The 20245-nt window shown below is 39.5% G+C and overlaps 1 protein-coding gene across 1 annotated transcript in view; it reads right to left on the reverse strand.

Moving 5' to 3' along the window:
- Window positions 1-10614: 10614 nt before the first annotated feature.
- The window catches only part of LOC149273212 (leucine zipper transcription factor-like protein 1), a 38028-nt gene continuing 28397 nt past the window's right edge, over window positions 10615-20245 (reverse strand). The window contains exons 8-10 of the mRNA XM_089506590.1: window positions 18966-19142; window positions 16987-17090; window positions 10615-10840 (exon numbers count right to left, since the gene is read on the reverse strand). Of these exons, the coding sequence (XP_089362716.1) occupies window positions 10615-10840; window positions 16987-17090; window positions 18966-19142 (507 nt within the window). The remainder of the gene's footprint in view (window positions 10841-16986; window positions 17091-18965; window positions 19143-20245) is intronic.

Below are 20245 nucleotides of genomic sequence, written 5' to 3' on the forward strand. Positions count from 1 at the left end.
GGAAAGAAACCTGCTCCAGGACACACAAGGCAGTGATGTCAGAATGTCAAGTAGAAGAAGCTCCTACGGATTATCACGGTAGAACCAGGTAGTGCTACCATGTGCAAGTGATATTGATCACAGGATTTTGTGGTCCAAGATAGCAGCCATACTGGAGGATCTTGTGCAGTCAAAGCCACTAGTGCACACATAAAAAAACCCAACAACAATTCAACAAAAATGTTGAAAAAACTACTATTGTATACAATATACCAATTATTTATAATATAGTATTTATAGTATACAATATACCAATTATTTATAATTGATGTATTGTATAGGACAGCAGTTTTTTTTCAAAATTTTTGTTATATTTAAGGTGTAAATAGCTGGTATTGTGTTAACCCTTAAGGTGTCGGCAAAGCTGCTTCAATCTACTTCTCCTTTTTCAAACGTTTTTGAGTTTCACGAATTCCTTTGTGTGATCTTGATATTATTTGGAGGTATGGCAGAATAGTTGTCATTATCTGTGGGATTCTCCCATCTTTTCCTGTCCTTCAGGACACTATCTTTGATAGATACAACCCTTCACATTTAGTTTGGTGTTTCGTGAATTGATATTTTTGTTAGTGATTTTCAGTTTAGGGAAGACCCACTGGGCTGTTTAATTACATGAGGTATCATATACCATATATCATACTTTTTAGTACCTACTATTTGATTTTCTTTCTAAGTTACCCTAACCTCGACTTACTAATATGATAATTACCTACGTTTTCCACTACCCCCTAATTAATAACATCAAATTAGTAAAAAAATAATCATTAAGGGTAAACCAATTACAATATTTATATGATTACTGCACTCATTAAAAAAAACAATTTTGTTTAAGTTAAAAGTTACAAATAATGCTTTGTGCTTGTGTGCTATACTTAACTGTTCTCTAGTCCTTCTTTAGCTCAAGATGCAAAGAGGCAAAGAGGCAGAGAACACACTGCTTTTGTCTGTTGAAGGTTACTGTACATGTGATAGTTTTTAAAAAAAAAGATTGCATGTAGGGATCTACCTCTAATGGCCTGAAGCTGGTCCACCTAGTCGGCATCAGCTACACCACCGACAATTGCTGGAGAACTTTTAAATGCAGGACATACTACTACATCCTCATGCAATCTTTCAGGAACAGGCAGGTCCGGACTGGGACAAAAAATAGGCCCGGCATTTAAGCCAGAGCAGCCCATTTTTATTTATTTATTTATTGTTAAAGCCCACCCTTCATGTACCATCTTTGCATTTACTCACTCATTCACACAAATCATTAACATATTCATTAATGCAGTCTCACAAATCATTCAAGCAATTCATCCACACATGAATTCATTAATTGTCATACGCATTCACACAATTCATCCACACATTTATTCATTCATTCTCATACGCATTCACACAACCCCTTCTCCCCATCTTGTCTGCCCCTTCTATGTTCCCCCTTTTCACTATGTACCCCCTTCCCCACTTCTCAATATGTATCCCCTCTCCCCATTTCTCACTATCTAACCCCCCTCTGCCCCTTCTCACTGCACCCCCCCTCCCTCACCCTACTTACCTTGTTGCCGGAGCAAGCAGCAACTGCGACCGGGCCCACGGCAGGGCCGGATTAACTTAGGGGCTGATGGAGCTGCAGCTCCAGGCCCCTACCTTAAAATAGGCCCAGTCAGGACTGGGCCTATGCGGCCTCTACAGCAGCATTAACGCAGGGCCCCTTAAGCCCGCCGCAACTCCGACCGGGTCCGCCACTCTAAGGGGCCGGGAAGCCCCCACCGGGGCTGGCCTTAGGGGTCTGCGGCCGCACATGGCTTAAATTAAAACATTGTTGTTTTTTTTTTACTTTATGTAACATCCTCCATGTTAAATAAAGTTAAAAAAAACTTTATTTAACATGGAGGATGTTAAATAAAGTAAAAAAAAACAAAACCCGATGTTTTAATGTAAGCCCTGTGCGGCCGCACACCCGTAAGGACGGCCCCTTAGAGTGGCGGACCCGGTCGCAGTTGCGGCGGGCTTAAGGGGCAGGTGCCCCTTATGCCCTGCGTTAATGAGGCCGCATAGGCCCAGTCAGTCCGGTCCTGACTGGGCCTATTTTAAGGTAGGAGCCTGGAGCTGCAGCTCCATCAGCCCCTAAGTCAATCCGGCCCTGCCGCGGCCCGGCCCACCGATGGCCAGTCCGGGCCTGGGAACAGGTAATACATGATTTACATAAAATAAAAAAAACTATAAATATAACAGAAATGTTAGTAAAAAAAAGAAATAAGAGCATTAAAAGGACTCCAAAATTATAAAACCAGCTGATAAAAGAGGAGGTGTGGTTATTTTATCTAAGACCTATTACCTGGAAGAAATAAATAGACAATTAAATGATAAAACTACCTATGAGGTTCTGAATAAAGACCCACGTTCATTTATAACAACACACTTTGGTAATTATTTAGAACAAGGAAAATCTCTGGGGATTTTAACCCAACATGAATTTAAAATATTTATTTATACCATATCCAAAAGTTCCAGTACTCTATATATTACCTAAGATACGTAAAAGACCACTTCTCCTGAAAGACCAATAGTGTCAGGAAAAAAATCTATTCTCTCTAGACTATAAAACTCGAAACAAAGTTAGTAGTAAGAAAGTAACAAATTTTAGATCTAATGTAACAAATAAAAGGTATGATATAAAAGAAGTAACGGTAATAACCTGCCAATCAACCAATGTCATATACTTACTAACTTGTCCTTTTGGGATACAATATGTTGGCCGTACTACTAGAAAAATATTAAATCGGATCAATGAACATATTGGGAATATTAGACAAGGATATATGTTCCATAGTGTATCTGCTCATTTTACTGAAGTACACAAAAAAGATCCCACAGGTCTAGATTTTATAGGTATAGAAAAGTACACTATATGAATACATATATATATGTATATCTTTCTCTACTTTTTATATTCATTTTCCTTTCGATGCCGGAATTAAATTGTATGGAGAACAATACGCAGTACATCGTTTATTGAATCTCACTGCTTATCGAATTTCACCGTCCACAAGAATTTTTTTTTTTTTATAAATTATTAGTGCTTTTCTAGAGCTGGTCTGAAGATTTGGATTATTATCTCTTTTTATATTATTTTTACATTTATATGTTACGCTGAAATATGATTTGCTGATATTGACATATGAGTATACAATTTTAATACTCAAATCACTGGGTTATAACGTTTTTTTGACTGATATATTACTTACAGCTCACCTACTCTCACTTTTATTTGTTGTTTTTCATATTCTGGGTTTGTTTAAGGAAGACTACCCTGCGTATTTGGTTTGAAGCTTTTTTCTTTATACGATCGCTTTATTTCACTTCTATATACTTTTTTCAATTTACTGCATCCTCATTGCTTGAAAGTGAAAGACACAATATTATATCCTGTGTGTGTAGGAGCTCAGAGACAATCTCTCAAGACATACAATGTGGTGAATAGGTTAGCAAAGGGTTTCTCTGTTACAGACTCCTCACTAAATATTAGGTTAATTTAAAATAAGCTATTACAGTACTATGCGGCTTACAATATTTTAATTTAGACATATAAGATCTAGATATAATCAAAATGTGTGTGCAAATTGTCTATATTTAAAAATCTTGGATTTCACTTTTCAGTTGTTTGGGTGTTGGTGTTAAAGTTTTGTGCTCATTAAGTTGTAGTTTTAGTTTGATACAGTGATTATCCCTATATACCCTGTATCCACCCCTATATACCAAAAAAGATATTAACAACAAATTATAGTTTAAATTCTTAAAAATGATTTATCAATTGCTAGATAAATGTAATAAAAATGCACTTTGGAATATAAAAGGTTCATTTCTGCCATGAAAAATTGTTTTTTAATAAAAGGTCATAAAGTAAGCTTGGACATTTTCTGTTTCAAAGATTAATTATCTTTAATTATTGTTCAAATACACGTTTGATATTTTACGTCAATGTTCAGTCAATCTTCACTGGATAATATTTTTAAAGTTTTTATATTATACCTTGAAAGTCATTCTAAACAGTTATATATATACACAACATAAAAGGAGTGCCTACATTTTTTTCATATTAAATAAAATTTACAAAAGTGTGTGAAAAGAAGTAGAGTGATCAGCCAAGTTAAGAGTTAACTCAACTGATCAGACTTGAGTGAGGTTACATGCTCTTAATATGCCACCACTCCTAAAACAACTTGTATATTTGTTATTATATGTGCAAGTACATGCAAGTTATACTTCAAAACTAAAGGGTTTTTTTGCTGTCTTGTTTTGAAACACAATTTCCCTCTTTCTTGTTTAACACACAAATTATATTTTGTTTTTTTAAGTAGAGGGTTTTTTTTAGAAATCATAAAAATATGGATAATCCATGTGGCTATAGTACAAAATAATATAAAACAATGGGAAAATATAGAAAACAAATCACAGTTTTACATATGGAAACTATACATAATGGGCTGAGAACTGTGGATGGATGGAGAGCTCCAGTGACATTTTTAAATTCCAGATTTTTTAAATAATCAGAGTGGTGATACCTACCAGAATTATCCTTCCCTTGATGTACCAATGTTTCAGCATCAACAAAAGAAAGAAAAGAAAACGTTTTACTTTTCTTTGAGCCAAAAGTCAAGAGAAAGAAGAGGGCTTCAAATTGCATGTCTGTAGAGTTGGATGGATATTTGGACTCATCTACAGGTCAGGAGCCATTTATAGAGCGAGATTTGAATTCCCCATGCTACACATATGTGATGAGAATCCAGTGACAGGGGACTCAAATGATTTAAATAAATCCCCTTTTTGAGAAACGCAAGAGACTTTTAAAAAATAATTATAGAAAATATAATTCACATGGGATTTTTCTTACATGTGAAATGTATAGCCTGCAAGATGCAGGGGGTTGTTGATATGATCAACCGATAACCCATGGTCCTGTTGTGAGGCTATTGTATGTTTTTCTCCACTGCATATTGTACCATTCAAGTCACCTTGTGAAAATCTCAATAAAACTTTAAGTGGGGAAAAAAAAAATAATTACAGGATATCACAAACATTTTGCAGAAGAAGAACTGGGCGAGCATTTTGACATATGGAAATTTAAATGGCAGACTTTTCTGAGGTCAATAATAATCTTGTGGATAACGTCACAGCTATCCTTAAAATTGTTAAGGAACATAATTGTGGATCTGAAGAATCAATTGCACTGGGAGACCATCAGACTGCAGGAAATCCCAGAAATGGTACTAGTTATTTGTAGCCAAATAGGTCCATATGATACTAAATTACATTGCACGCACCACTTTTCAAAAGCCAAGATTCTAAATTCCAATTTATCACTAGGCTTTTATTTTTAATGCATCTTAGCTGTAAAGGCTTTAGCACCTTAACAACCAGTGATGTGCTAGGCATGTCATGCAAAAACAGTCATGTCATGGCATTAAACAAGCTTAGAAAGCAATCTAAACTAAGCTCAGCTTAGATGGTGTCACTAAAATGCCTCGATAGCGAGGCATTCAGTGACGCCGATAACCCACCCCAGGACGCACTGTGACCACTCGGGAGAGCAGTTGCAAACGTTACTGCAAGAGATTTTGCAAAATGGCGGAATCCTTTAAAAAATAAACAAGTTCCCAAGAGGTAGTGCATTCAACTATGCAAGTCAATGAAGCTTTCTAATCATAACGTGATTCGTAAAATATAAACAAAATAAAAAATGGAAACAAAATTAAAATATTAAAAATAAAAATTTGGTAACATTTAAAAATAATTATGCAGTAATGTCGCCATCAGGGAAATCATCCAGTTCCAACGAAATGTAAAAAAAAAAAGGTAAAAAATATCAAAAATATGCGGGCAGAAGGACTAGATGTTAAAGTTCCAAGTTGAAAAATGCGCACTTCCCAAATGTGGTGTTTTTACCTCCCAAACAACCATGCATTGGTGGTATCACTGTACTCGGGAGTATTAATTGTCTGATTTTTTTTTAATTTTTTTTTTTTTTTTTTTTATTACTATGGCAAACTTTGGCAAAGGGCTGGTGGTAGAAGCCACTTAAATCCCCTTTCTTCCCCATTCTGATGCTCGGTTTGAACTTCAGCAAGTTGTCTTGACCACATCTACATGCCTAAACGCAATGAGTTGCAAAGAGCATGAGACAAAAATGAAAATTTCATCCGAAGCGATTTTGTTTGCCATGCACATGTCTAATATCAACTAACCAGTTAAGATATTAATTTTCTAAACAAATTTTCTCAAATTTCTCAAACAAAACTCTCAAATTTAGATTTGTTTTCTCTTGCATTAGTTTAATAATTTTGGGAGAACGGTAGCATTCCAAGAGAGAACTTGGCAACTCATATAATCACCATATCTAAGCCAAATAAAAGAACTGATAGATATAAAAAAAAAATCCCACTAATTCCTCTGCTGAACTTAGACAGCAAAATATATCTGAAAATAGTTCAGAAAATAGCAATCAACCAGCAGTAGAAGCCATAAGAGATCCCAGCAGGGTCTAGAGAACATTGACACCTAGTGAAAGGGATTGCCCAATCATATAACCAGGTATTTCTATTATAACAATGTACTGGTACTTGCACTGAGCGCCTTTACACATGATCGGTCAACAGGAAGCCACCAATCAGGGGAGAATCCAGGCTGCCATTAGCCTGAATTCCCACGTAGCTGCATGCAGATGTCCCTACCACTACAATAATATCATGGTGGACAAGTATGCCCTAAGGGACATCTTGCCGCCTTTTTTTTTTACATACCTTTATGTTTATAGGGGCATTATGGTGTTAAGAATAAGAGCGAGGTCTAGGGTAATTAAAACCACATTATATGCTCCAAGATTTTGAGGAGGTCTAGGTTTTCATTGCATTGATATTATTATTAGTCTACACATTTAGCCCAGGGAATGCAAAGTTATCTAAAGGAGCGCGAGCTGGCAAAGCTGGCCCAAGAAAATCAATTACATAAAATCTTCTGTAACAGAGATGACGTGGATTCCCAAAAAACGGAATTACTAAAGCGTCATCATTAAGGTCATTGCCCCATATGCTCCCCATATTACTTTTGCAGACTGGATAACTCAAGGGTTGTCATCTGTTCCTTTTAATTGTGTCCCATAAAGATGTTTAGAAGTATCTTCAGTAACATTTATGGAGCTGATGGAACAAAATGTCACCAATGATACAAACATTTCTAAATATCCCTAATTCAAAAGGAGTGATTAAGATCTGTTATCATGAATTACTTTCCTAAGTTTTGTGCATTAGGATTCATACAAATTTAAGAAAATCCGCTGATTTTGTCAATTTCTACGTGTTTCTGAAAACAAGGCCAGCCCTCACCCCACGATGCCTTTCCTCCCACTCTCCTAAACTCTCTAAATGCCTCCCTACCTCCCTACTTTCTCTTTATACCACTTTGGCTTCCGTGTCTTGCAGCTCCATTTCTGTGTTATGCATATTCTTATTCTTTATCTTCCTGTTCTTCTCTCTTCTTTCTTCATCCACATCTACTTGGACATGAACTCCCAGCGAACTTCAGCCAATATGGCAGGGATTTAGATGATTTTTGTTTATTATAGTTGAGATTTTACTGTATATGAATCTTATCACTCCTCCAGGACTGGCATTCAAGTACCATTCAAAATTAATAATAGTAAGCTATCTTATAAGTAACTTTAGTAAAGCTTCCTGGAGTTTACAAAAGAGTTTACAAAGTATGTTTTCTGTGTTTTCTTGGAAATGCAATGGAAATGGTTTCATTTAAGTATTTAAATGCAAATTCTAAAACAATGCATAATAATTGAAATTTGAAGTGCACTATAATTAAAGCGATTAAAGGTTCCAAACTCTTGCAGGTACATTTTAAAGCAACTCAGTAGAGTAAACATGTTAATGCTTTAAAGTATAAGAAAGGATTAATGCGAATTATTTCATTGATTATAAATGAATCAAGCCTGGTGACATTTGTTCTTGATAAAATATCAGTGCAATTCCTGGGTGTGTCATTGCAATAAAAGTAATTAGTTTATCAGTTAGTTAAAGTTAATAAGTATACCAGTTAGTTTTGAACTCAGGGTTAATATAAAAAAGAAACATTTATTTATGTGACATGCGGTACAATATTTTGTGGAAGACAGAGGACAGCAGATTCTTTAGCACTATTATAAAAGGGGAGCATACAAATTTACCAATGGCATTAAAATTGATATTATACAATTATTTCAGTCATTTTACTGGGTTTTACTAATTTAAAATTCTTCAGACACTTATTGAGATGTGTTTATTGTTTCTCATATCTTGTCTTACTATTCTTTCCTTGTGTAACAAACTTCTTGTGGAAAAGTAAAAAAGCACAATTATGCCACAGAATAAATGCAATGGTTGCTGTAAGCAGGGCTGCGCCGAGGCAGGTGCATGGCACACAGGTGGCAGGAAGCAAAGAGGGGTGGTCACTCATGAAAAAGTTCTTTCATCAACTGATTAGTGCCCCTCTCCTCTGCTCCTTGCCGTGGTGCTGCCCTGACTGTGGTGGTGTTCCCACCACAGGACTTCAGCGGGATGAGTAATAGAGAATATAATTAGAAAAGGGGGGGAGAAAGTTAGGGAAGAGGTAGATAGTGAGAAAGGGGGGTGCTAGGGAATGCCACCTGAATGCTGGGGCAAGTCCTCTGAGTGAAGTCTGGGTGCTGGGGCAAGTCCTCTGAGTGCAGTCTGGGTGCTGGGACAAGTTCTGTGGATGCAATCTGGATGCTGCTGCAAGTCCAAGAGTGCAATCTGGGTGTTAGTCAAGTCTTGTGGATGCAACCTGGGTGCTGGGCAAGTGGATTGGATGTAACCTAGGGGATGAGCAAGTGGTTTGGATGCAACTTGGGTGGGTAAGCAAGTCATGCGGATGCAATCAGGGTGCCAAGGCTGGCCTTTGGGGTGTGTGACTTATCTATGATCTATGCATGCTATGTGGGCCAACAAATACTAATGTGCATTTTTCACTTCATCTTGGTGGTTTTCTGTCTGTTTTCTGATTCTAACTTTGTTAACACCATAAAAATGTAATTTGTTGATGTGTGATGACTCAATGTTCATATTTTTAATTGTGCATTCTGATGGGCTAACTGTTTATAGTTTCTTCTAGCTGGCCCTTTTATATATTTATAACAAAAAAGAATCGAACCAAATCTAAAAAATAGGAAAAAAAGTTAAATAAATGAATAAAGGATAACTTCCCTTTTTTTCACTATGTTGGATACGCAGCTGCAACCCTTAGAAACACTCTCCAGGTGTCGTTGTAGTAAAGTCAGAAATCCACTAGGGGGCACTCGTGTATCTCAACAAAACAAAAAACAAATAATAGTGTAGATGTAGAGATATATTTCACAGTCAATATGTCCCAAATTTTGCACTCACACTTAGTCTGAGTTGATCAAGGTAATATCTCAACCGTCCGCCTGGTGGATTACGGATGCGGCATATATAAAACAAAACACATAAACAAGCCAATAGTGTAATATTGCTTAAAAGTGGGAACCGCAAGAATGAGATTGCACTTACACTTTGGTAGAATGATACTCGTTGAGATACACGAGCGCCTTTTATATATTTAAACTGGCCCTTAATAATGTATAGTTATTGGACACATGTTTTACCTTTAGCTACTTGTAAAACTAAGAAATCTTGAACCAATGGCCCAGCACATTATCATTATCTTTGATAATGAGATTGGGAACGATTGGGAGCGGTGGTTCATGTTGCGGCCCCCAGTGAGAGGTGGGCTGCGGTCTCTGACAATGGGTGGTTTTACTGTAGACAGGTTCAAGGTCAAGGTCAAGCTGAGGTCAGGATGCCAGAAGTCAGGAGTAATGATAAACAACGCGAGGTCAGGAATCCAAAGGTCAGAAAAACAGGAACAAGCCAAGGTCAAACACTGAAGACGAAAACCAAAACGCGCACTGAGTAGCACTATGAAACATAGGCACGATCATCAGAGGGCAAGGTCTTGATGTCCACTGAGGGCTTATAAAGGATAGGAAGCGACTAGGCACCAATTAGGGGTTTTGGCGCCAAAATATGAAAAGTCACTTCCCCTTTGGTGGAATCCGGCAGCCATCTTGAGTGTGGCAAGACCGTAGCCTATAAGTATAGGTGCCCGCAGTTCTAGGTCTTACCACCAGTAGGCGCACGCAAGTGGATGGAGGTCTTCCTCTTCTCTGTGCTGGCTGCTGCGGCTGTTGGCTGGTGGAGGGAGGTCCCCCTCTCTTCTGTAACAGCTGCTGTGGCTGTTTGCTGACAGTATGGTATGACTCTTGGAATTGGGTAATTCAACAATACAGTCCATCGCTAAATGAGTCCAAGGAGCAGAGGGGTGAAGAAGAGGTTGGGCAGACCGGCAGGTGGTCTTCTGGATGCAGCACAGGCCATACACGCCTTAACGTATTCCGTGGAGTCTTTGCTCCAGTCTGGCCACCAGAAGGTTCGGGAGACAAGCTCCTTAGTACGTGCCGCTCCAGGATGTCCTGCCGTCTTAGAACCGTGAGACAGTCATAAAACCTCAGTTCTCAGCTCTATAGGTACGTTTCACTGGAGGTAAAGCTGAAGGAGCTGCATTCTGCGTGCCGGAGAATTGGTCAATGAAGGGCGTCAGGCAATGTAGTTGTACCGGTGCTACAAGTTTGGCTAATGGGATGATTGATTCCGGAAGGCATCTCTCCTCCTCCTCCTCGGGTACCATAAAAATGAGCGAGAGAGCATCCGCCTTGACGTTCTTGGTTCCTGGTCTGTAGGTGAGAACGAACGGGAATTGGGACAGAAAAAGCGCCCATCTGGCTTAAGTTGAGTTGAGGCATTTAGCGGAACCGATATATTGCAGGTTCTTGTGGTGTGCCAATATCATCTTGTGGTCTGTCAGGGAACCTGGGCACCTTCAAGCAGATGATGCCACTCACGTTCGGCGGGTGTAAAACGTTTAGAGACGTATCCGCAGGTGTGCAAAATGAAGGGTTGCTGTGGAACGGGATGTCTGACTACCAGGGCTGTGATGAACTTCTCCTTTAGGCGAGTGAAGGCTTGAATCGCCTCAGGTGACCAAGATCGTGTATTGGAGCCCTTCATAGTAAGGGCCATGAGGGGTGTAGTGATCTTCGAGTGATCCTGAATACATTTCCGGTAATAATTGGCAAACCTGGTATGGTTGTTGGTGACAGATGGGATGGGCTGAGTTAAGAAACTCATCTACTAGGATTTTCACGCACAACCATCTCTAGGGTTTACAGAGAATGGTCTGAAAAAAAGAGAAAATATCCAGTGAGCGGCAGTTGCAGGGACAAAAATGCCTCACTGTTCAAATAAACCTACCATTAAAATTATAGACTGATTTGTCTTTGTCGGTAGGCAAACATACAAAATCAGCAGAGGATCAAATAATTTTTCCCCTCACTGTGCCCCCCCCTTTTCACTAGCTTCCTCCTCCCCACTATCTACCCCCTCCATTTGTAGTTCACTTACCCTGCTTAAGACCTGTGGTGGAAGTGCGGGGCCTCTGTCTTGCTGCTTCACTGCTGAGCGCCTGGATATGCCTTTACTCTGCACATCACTTGGCACCACGCTCCTACCACCAGTCATGAGCGACTGCTTAGCACCCCTCTCCTCCGATCCCTGCTGCCTGGGTGCCGTACACCCACTTCAGCGCGGCCCTCACCTTGGTGATGGGACGGCCACCTGGCATTTTCATTGAGGAGCATACAGAGGGGCAAAGCATGACGTAGGGGGGCCATAGCCCCCCTGCTGACGCCACTATTTACCTCATCAACGAGCACCAAAGACTGTATGTAGGAGGGTACACATTGACTGATTAATGCTCATTGTTCACCTACCATATGTCAAGCTCATTAATGGTTTATTTTAGTGCAGAGAATGTACTGTTGTAGAGTAGATAGAATAAGCTGTAGGGTACTACTGTAGTGTTTTACAGGGACTATGGCAGACATTTTTCCCCTGTTCCGGATTAAAGTTTATTTGATTAAGTTGTCCATTTAAGTTAGTAGCAAAACCTGTACTTTGTGGACAAGTTTATTTTTTTATCTTATCTAATCATATCATTTATTATTCTTCATTGATAAATATTGGTGACAATATAATATGTATAAATAATATTGTGGAAATTCAGTCCTGCTCCAGGGGGCTGTATGTTTCTATTATCTGTCAATGTCTGCCTGCCCAGGCCCAGTGCTCTAATACTACTGCTGCTGCACCTCTTTGATCATCCTTACTCTGGGAGAACCTTCCTTTCTATTTATATCATGAAAGGTGAGCATAGAACGCCATTTCGGATCAAAAGAGGCCATCTGAATTTCATACTAGCCAAATGGCTGGGAAACAAAATTTGTTGCCTGAAAACAAATGCGGCAGAGACTAAATAAAAATTTTGTCCTAGCGATTTTGCTTGCTGTGCACATATCTAATACACAGGATGTATAGAGAGATTTTGGACTGGGACACTGTACATAGTCCTCTGTATTGGTTTAGCCCCCTAATAATTGCTACATCCACTGGTGCAGGAATAGACAAATACTAACATTTTAGTGATGCAGTTTTTTTTTTTCTATATGTACTTTATACATGGTTTCTAAAGCCCTTTCAGAACTAAGCCACCGATGACCATAAAAGCATGCCCTTGCTTACTAACATAGGTGAGAACATGCAAAGTACCCTCAGTTCAGTGCCCTAGGCCATCTGTGTGGTGGCATCAGCTCGACGACCCTGATTATAAGATGACCCCCCCAAAATGATATGCCTTTTAATCCTCTATATGCCACTGTGCCCCATGATATGCCTTTTAACCCCCTATGTGCCACTCTGCCTCCAGAAATGCCTTATACCCCTATATGCCACTGGCATTTAGGGGGTTAAAAGGCATATTATGGGGCAGAGTGGCATATAGGGAGGTATAAGGCATTTCAGGAGGCAGAGTGGCGTTCAGGGGGTTAAAAGGCATTTCATAGAGCACTCTGCCTCCAGAAATGCCCTATGCCCCCATTTAACACTCCCCCCACACACACACACTTACCGGGGCTTCCAATTTCCTGCTGTATACCGGGGCAGCAGTCTTCCTTCTGTCTCCCCCCCATTTAACACTCCACCCCACCCCACACACTTACCGGTGCTTCCAATTTCCTGCTGTATACCGGGGAAGCGGGTTGACGTCCACGCGATCCGTAGACAACTTACGCTGCAGCCGGAAGGAGGTGTGGCTAGCAGCGGGGGTTGTCTGCGTCCATCACGCAGACTATCCCCGGCTGTCAGAGTTCCCCGCACCGGTGTGGCACCGGCACCGGCACGGGAAACTCTGATCTCTGACAGCCAGGGAAAGCAATGAAATATTCCACCAGGGGGATGCCTGTAAAATCCCTGTACACTTTAATTTGGTATTAAAACTTGTTGTTATACTTAACAAAACTCATCCATGTCTAATAATAATTATATTTTTGGTTTAATTTGTTTAACATAACAATGAATCACAAACTAAGAAAACTAAGTGCATTACACATGTGTCAAAAGGCTGGTATGATGTTAAAAGCATTCTAGAAAAACATCTTATCTTGAGGGGAGGTTAATTCTGAAAGCCATGATTACTATGACTTTCAGTTTGACTGCAGGTAGAACTAAAACACGCAGGACCACTTGCTACATAGCCATTATGGTCAATCAAAAAAAAAAAAAAAGTACCTCAATTATACCAGTGAATGTGTACATATTGCTGTGGGAGATGCATAGCTTGTAATTGTCATTTGTGCCAATCGAAAAACTCAGAATCATGTAAAGGGAACTTTAACTGTAACCACCTTCAGAGAAACTCTTTTTGGACAAATATAGTTTGTACCCGAAGGGGCCCAAATGAAGAATTCAATTACACTACATTTATAGTTAAATTACATTGAATGCATAGGTGTGTGCATTTATGAATCCTTGTTCACTCTCTATACTATGACAGTGGGGGCAGCCTTCAGGCCGAACCTCGAAGTCAAGCGGGCTGCACGTTGGCCGCCCCTTTCCTAAACAATAGTACCGTATTGGCTCGGATACAGTCCGCACCCGGATATAGGCCGCACCCTAAAAGTTAGGTGCTTTTTTAAAAGAAAAACGTTTATGCCCCCCCCGAGATATGCTGCCACTCTATTCCCCCCCCCCCGAGATATGCTGCCACTCTGTCCCCAAGATGTCCCCCCCACCAGACTTACCGGTGCAGACTCCACGGGGTCTTGCGGGGCCGGCGGGGGACATCTACGCATAACGCGTATTCAACTTCCGGTGCCGGTGCACATTCACCGGCAGCGGCGATGCGAGCATAAACAACCTCCGCTGCCGGCACGTCTCCAAGATGTGCTTTAAAATCTCCCTTGCCGGGACTCCCCCCGTGGGAATTCCCGGCAAGAGAGATTGTTAAAGCACATCGAGCAGACGTGCCGGCAGCGGAGGTCGTTCACGCTCATCGCCGCTGCCGGTGAACGTCTGTGCGATGCGCTTAGACAATCTCCCGTGCTGGCACTCCCCCCGTGGGAAGTGCTGGCAGGGGAGGCTGTCTGAGCGTATCAGAGAGTAGGATACAGGTCCCCTGCACCGCTGCGGGGGATCTGTATCCTAGCCCTGCACGTCCCAGGCGTCGGACGCTAGACCCCGAATATAGGCTGCACCCCCACTTTATAGACTTAAAGTGGGGGGAAAAAGTGCGGCCTATATTCGGGCCAATACGGTATATGCCGCATATGAACCGGTGCTAATTATGTTTCTCCACAAGAAGTACTTCTTATACCATTTCTTTATTATTGACCTAAGTTGTTGTTGTTCAATTAACCAAAGCCAAGGACATTTTCAAGCTATGTGATCTTTATGAAGAGCATAAAAATACAATGTTTTCTCAACACACAACCATCAGTTACACTGCCCTGAACTGAAACGTTTAAATGCACTACACAATAAAATAAACAAATAAGATAATTTAATACATATTATTGTGCTACAAAAAGTTGATATTCCTTGTTTACTCCAACTAATTTTTCATATCTCAGTCATCTGGTTCATACCTAGAACAGAAGAAAATTTTACAATTTAATAATTGTTTATTAAAATGAAAGGCCTATGCCCAGCCAGTCTAGAAAAAGTGGGGCAGAAATTTAGGGGATTTACTCACTTGAAATAGTAAATGTGATAGAAATATTTAAAAACATAAAGGGAATTTTAAAAGTTCATTGTAACGGGGGATAAATGTTAAAACACAAGGTCATAATCTAAACCTAGATGGTCAGAGGCTTGGATGTAATGTAAGGAAGTTTAACTTTACTGAGATAGTGGTAGGAGGCTGTTCCACATATCTAACAGAAGTGGTAAAAGCTAATATGGTAAGTAAATTTAAAGATGCACGGAACAGCTATAAACCTGTCCTGAACCTATGAAAAGTCCTTGTCAATCGTAGGAAAAGGATTGCAGTTGGACCTGCACCAAAATATCCGGAAATCTTTTTCACATCGCCTGGTATTTTTGTTGATTTACTTTATAAAATAAAAATAAACCATAGTATTTCCAGATCTTTTTCAAATCCGGCAACATTGCAAAGAGTAAGGATATCCACATATGCACTTTGTTCCAATTCTATTCCTGATGTAATGGTCACTACTGATAAAAGCTAACAGGGACTTTTATGAAATAGCATTCTAAATACAGACATTAATATGTAATTGGTCCCCCCCTTTGTAGCTATAATAGCTTCCACTCTTCTAGGAAGGCTTTGGAGTGTTTCTGTGAGGTCAAGCACTGATGCTGAATGAGAAGGCCTGACCTCACAAATGCTCTACTGGATGAATGGGCAAGAATTCCCTCAGAAACTCTCCAAAATCTTCTGGATATATATATCTATATTGAATGCAATGTCATAAAAGTCCACATTTATTGACTTATTAAAAAGGCGTAAAATGTATTTATTAGCGCATGGCATCTCTTACTTGTTGAGACATGGCCTGATAATCTTTTCTAGAACTTAGGAGACAGGGGGACCTATTCAGGAGCTTGTCTGTTTTCTTGCATAGCTGAATTGACAAACCTCAGAACTAAATGTAGCATTAAAAACTTCCTTCCTAGTTGTATTGAATGCTCAAATCCTTCCCAGAATTACCGTATTTGCTCGATTATACCATTGTCTTACATTCGAAGTTGTCTAGGGATACACTGGTAAGTCGAGGGAAGGTAAGAGCGGCATATGGTGGGTATAAGGGCTTTCTGGAGGCAGAGTGGCATATAGGGGGTTAAAAGGAATATCAGGGAGGCAGAGTGGCATATGGGGTAAAAAGGAATATCTGGGAGGCAGAGTGGCATATAGGGGGCGTATAAGGCCTTTCTGGGGGGGGAGATGTGCATAACTGCAGGTGCAGTTTAAAAGGATAAATAAAAGGAAACAAAAAATGCTTTTTTTTTCAGAGTTTTTATTAAATATGAAAAAAAGGTTTACATGTGAATTAATATTTACAAGTAAAACCTTTTTCTTATAGGGTAGTCTTCTAATCAGGCTTTTTCTTTTTTTCCTAAATTAATATTGAAATTTTGGGGGGGTCGTCTTATAATCAAGCAAATACGGTACTTATATTTATATTGAAAAATCATATGACAATGCTGCACAATGGAATATTCAATACAATTGAAAGTAGAATTCACATGCAACACAAAACCAGGTTGCTGCCATACAAACAAGAAAAAGCTTCTCAAATGTTTCTGTATTACATAATTATATGTAGGAAAGAATAAAATGATCTGTTAAAATGTATTTGTTTAATATACTAGAGCGCTCAAGTTATATTTCTCAAAGTGAAATAGCACCTCTGAGTGATTTTTTTGTCTTAGGTTAAAAAACTATATTATTGAAAAAACTGATACTCACTTTAAAAGTTTCTTTCGCAAATCCTTTATCAGATCATTTTTCTTATTCAGAATATCTTTCATATTGCGATAAGCAGTTGTCTGCTGAAATTTCATTTCTAGTTCCTAAGTGAAAAAAATAAATAAATAAAAGGGGATGAGACTGCATTGATTGCTTATATTTAGCATATCTTCCAAAGCAAAAGAAAAAAAAAAAAATTTGCTATCCATGCGTATATAAAATATACAAAGCACTGAGGCAATTTTAAGATTGCAACATTTTGCAAAAGAGTAAAAAAAAATAAAATTCTATAATTGCATCGACATCAGAAATAAACCTGAGACATCAATTGGGCAGAAAAATATTGTGATGTAAACACTGATCAGCCATAACATTATGACTACTGACAGGTGAAGTGAATAACATTGATCATGTTGTTATCATGGTACCTGTCAGTGGGTGGGATATATTAGGCAGCAAATGAACATTTCGTCCTCAAAGTTGATTAGAAGACGGAAAATGGGCAAGCACAGGGATCTGAGTGACTTTGACATGGGCCAAATTGTGATGGCTAGATGACTGGGACAGAGCATCACCAAAACTGCAGCTCCTGTGGAGTGTTCCCGGTCTGCAGTGGTCAGTACCTATCGAAACGGGTCCAAGAGGGAAAAACTGCGACAGGGTCATGAGCGGCACATTGATATATGTGGGGAGAGAAGGCCGTATGGTCACATCCAACAGATGAGCAACTTTAGCTCAAATTGGCGAAAAAGTTAATGGTGGTTCTGATTAGGGCTGCAACAACTAATCGATAATGAAAATAATTTGCCAATAGTTGAATCGATTTTATCGATTATAATATAAGGGTTTTTTCAGAACAAATGCTCTGAAAAATACCCTTTGTCAAATAGAGGTCTGATTATAATAACACTAAGATCCAGATCCCCCGTAGCGCTGCAGAGAAGCCGGATCCTTCTCTCTGGCAGCTGGTGGGCGTCTGTTGTGTATGGAGCTATGAAGCCGCAGACCAGTCAGGGTGCCCATGCTGACTCCTGTCCACTGCCAAAAGCGCCTACAATACTGATTGCATTTATCATAATGCTGGGTTTGGCAATCACTGCATATATCTATATCCAAAATGGGTATGGAAGCCTACATCAGTAAATGTAAAGACGCTAACGTAATACACAGTGTTCATCTTAGCTTTTAACGCAGTACAAAAACATTTATATTTTAATTGCTTAAACACAAACTGAGTTGCTGCTTTAATCATTATTATTATTAATATTGTTATTTGGTATTTAAAATAATGTAGTAACAGTTGTACAAATTTGGAAAAGACAGTCAAGAACTAGGTACATTAAAGAAAAAAATCGAAATAAAAAAACGGAAGTTAAAAAATAGTTAAACCTGGCTGTGCGTGAAAACCATCTCATCGCAGAAAACCAGAAAAAAGCAGAATGTATTCCACAATACATAAGAAAAACATCTGCAATTTGTATATTTATTACTTGCTTATCTAATCAAATATTTTACCACGTTAATATAATTTACACCTAGCCATATACAGTTATTTCTTAATGTTTGAAAGTATGTTAAAAGGTGCTGTTCTCAATAGATCACATGTATTGCTCTCCAGTGTGTTAAGCAAATAAACCTTAGCAAATAGGTTCCTTTATTTTTTCATCTGAAAGTTCACAACACAGAACACTCTAATAAGCCTTTTCAGTTATGTCGGGGTTACCGACCAGTGACTACTTTCCTGTCATACAACAATTAAGTGTTCTCTTGCAAAAATGACAATTATTTCTGAGAAGAGTGTAAATAATAAAACTTACTAGGGAAAGTGTTACATTTGACAGGTAGAACAGTACCTTTTCATTTGTGTTATAAAGCGAACAAGGGTATTTCAGATGCAATATTAAAAATTTTTAGGACCTTTCCCTCTCTGCAAACAAGTTACACTTTTAGGTTATTTAGTATATACAAAACACGACAACCTTTTCAGCTAAAGAAAGTTGTTCCTGGACCTTGAGAAGATCATGTTTTGATCTAATTAGATTTTCCTCCATACATTTTTGGTTAGATTTACGCTCATCCAATGTCTTTTCAAATTCAGTTTTAAGGTCAGCCAATGTTTTCTCCAAAGTTTCAACCTCTTGCATGCCCTGTTTCTCCTAAAACAACAAAACATATGAATGCAACAAAAATAACATTCCATAAGAGCATAAGTACGATAAAATATTGGTATATGAATACTAGTTTGATGATTAATTTTTAAGAACCGACCTCAGACTACAACACATTTAAAACAACAACAAAAGAGTAATATACCGTATTTGCCCGAATATAGGCCGCACCCCCCCACACTTTAAAGTCTTTAAAGTGGGGGTGCGGCCTATAAATGGAGTGTAGCGCAGGAATGCACAATTCGTATCACCCGACATGCAGTTCACGGGCGTCGGGTGCTGGGCAGGCAGCAGGGTTAGGATACAGATCCCCCCACAGCGCTGCAGGGGACCTGCATCCTACTCTCCTATACGCTGAGACAGCCTCCCCTGCGAGCACTTTCCATGGGAGAAGTGCCGGCAAGGGAGATTGTTAAAGCGCATCGTGCAGACGTTCATTAGCTGCGGCGATGCGAGCGTAAACAATCTCCGCTGCCGGCACGTCTGCTCGATGTGCTTTAACAATATCCCTTGCTGGGACTTCCCACGGGGACAGTGCCAGCAAGGGAGATTGTCAAAGCACATTGTGCAGACGTGCCGGCAGCAGAGGTTGTTTACGCTTGCATCCCCTCAGCCAGTGAACGTCTGCACGATGCGCTTTAACAATCTCCGAAAGTTGTCTAGCGTATCGCGCAGATGTCCCCCGCCGGCCCCGCTACACACCCGGGAGTCTGCATTGGTAAGTCTGGGGGGGGGGGGCATATCTAGGGGGCAGAGTGGCAGCATATCTCGGGGGAGGGCAGAGTGGCAGCATATCTATTCCACTGTTTTTTTTTTTTCTAAGAATCTTAATTTTTCTTTAAAAAAAGCACCAAACTTTTAGGATGCGGCCTATAATCGAGCCAATACGGTACTTCTTTCTGCTAAATTATTACTGATTTCAATCCCAGTGAACCTAGACCTTGCATGCATAATAGACTCCATGATTTGAAGTTTGTAAAATTAATTTTGACAACTAAAAATGTCCTATATAGTCCACAACTCTGCAGTCAATATGTCAGAAGTGCAAGACCTGAAAAAAACATTGCACTGTACTATTATACTAATTGTCA

The sequence above is a fragment of the Sceloporus occidentalis genome, unplaced genomic scaffold (genome assembly GCF_023333645.1).
Source record: "Sceloporus occidentalis isolate IW3139 unplaced genomic scaffold, rSceOcc1.0.p SCAF_396, whole genome shotgun sequence".
Classification (NCBI taxonomy): domain Eukaryota; kingdom Metazoa; phylum Chordata; class Lepidosauria; order Squamata; family Phrynosomatidae; genus Sceloporus; species Sceloporus occidentalis.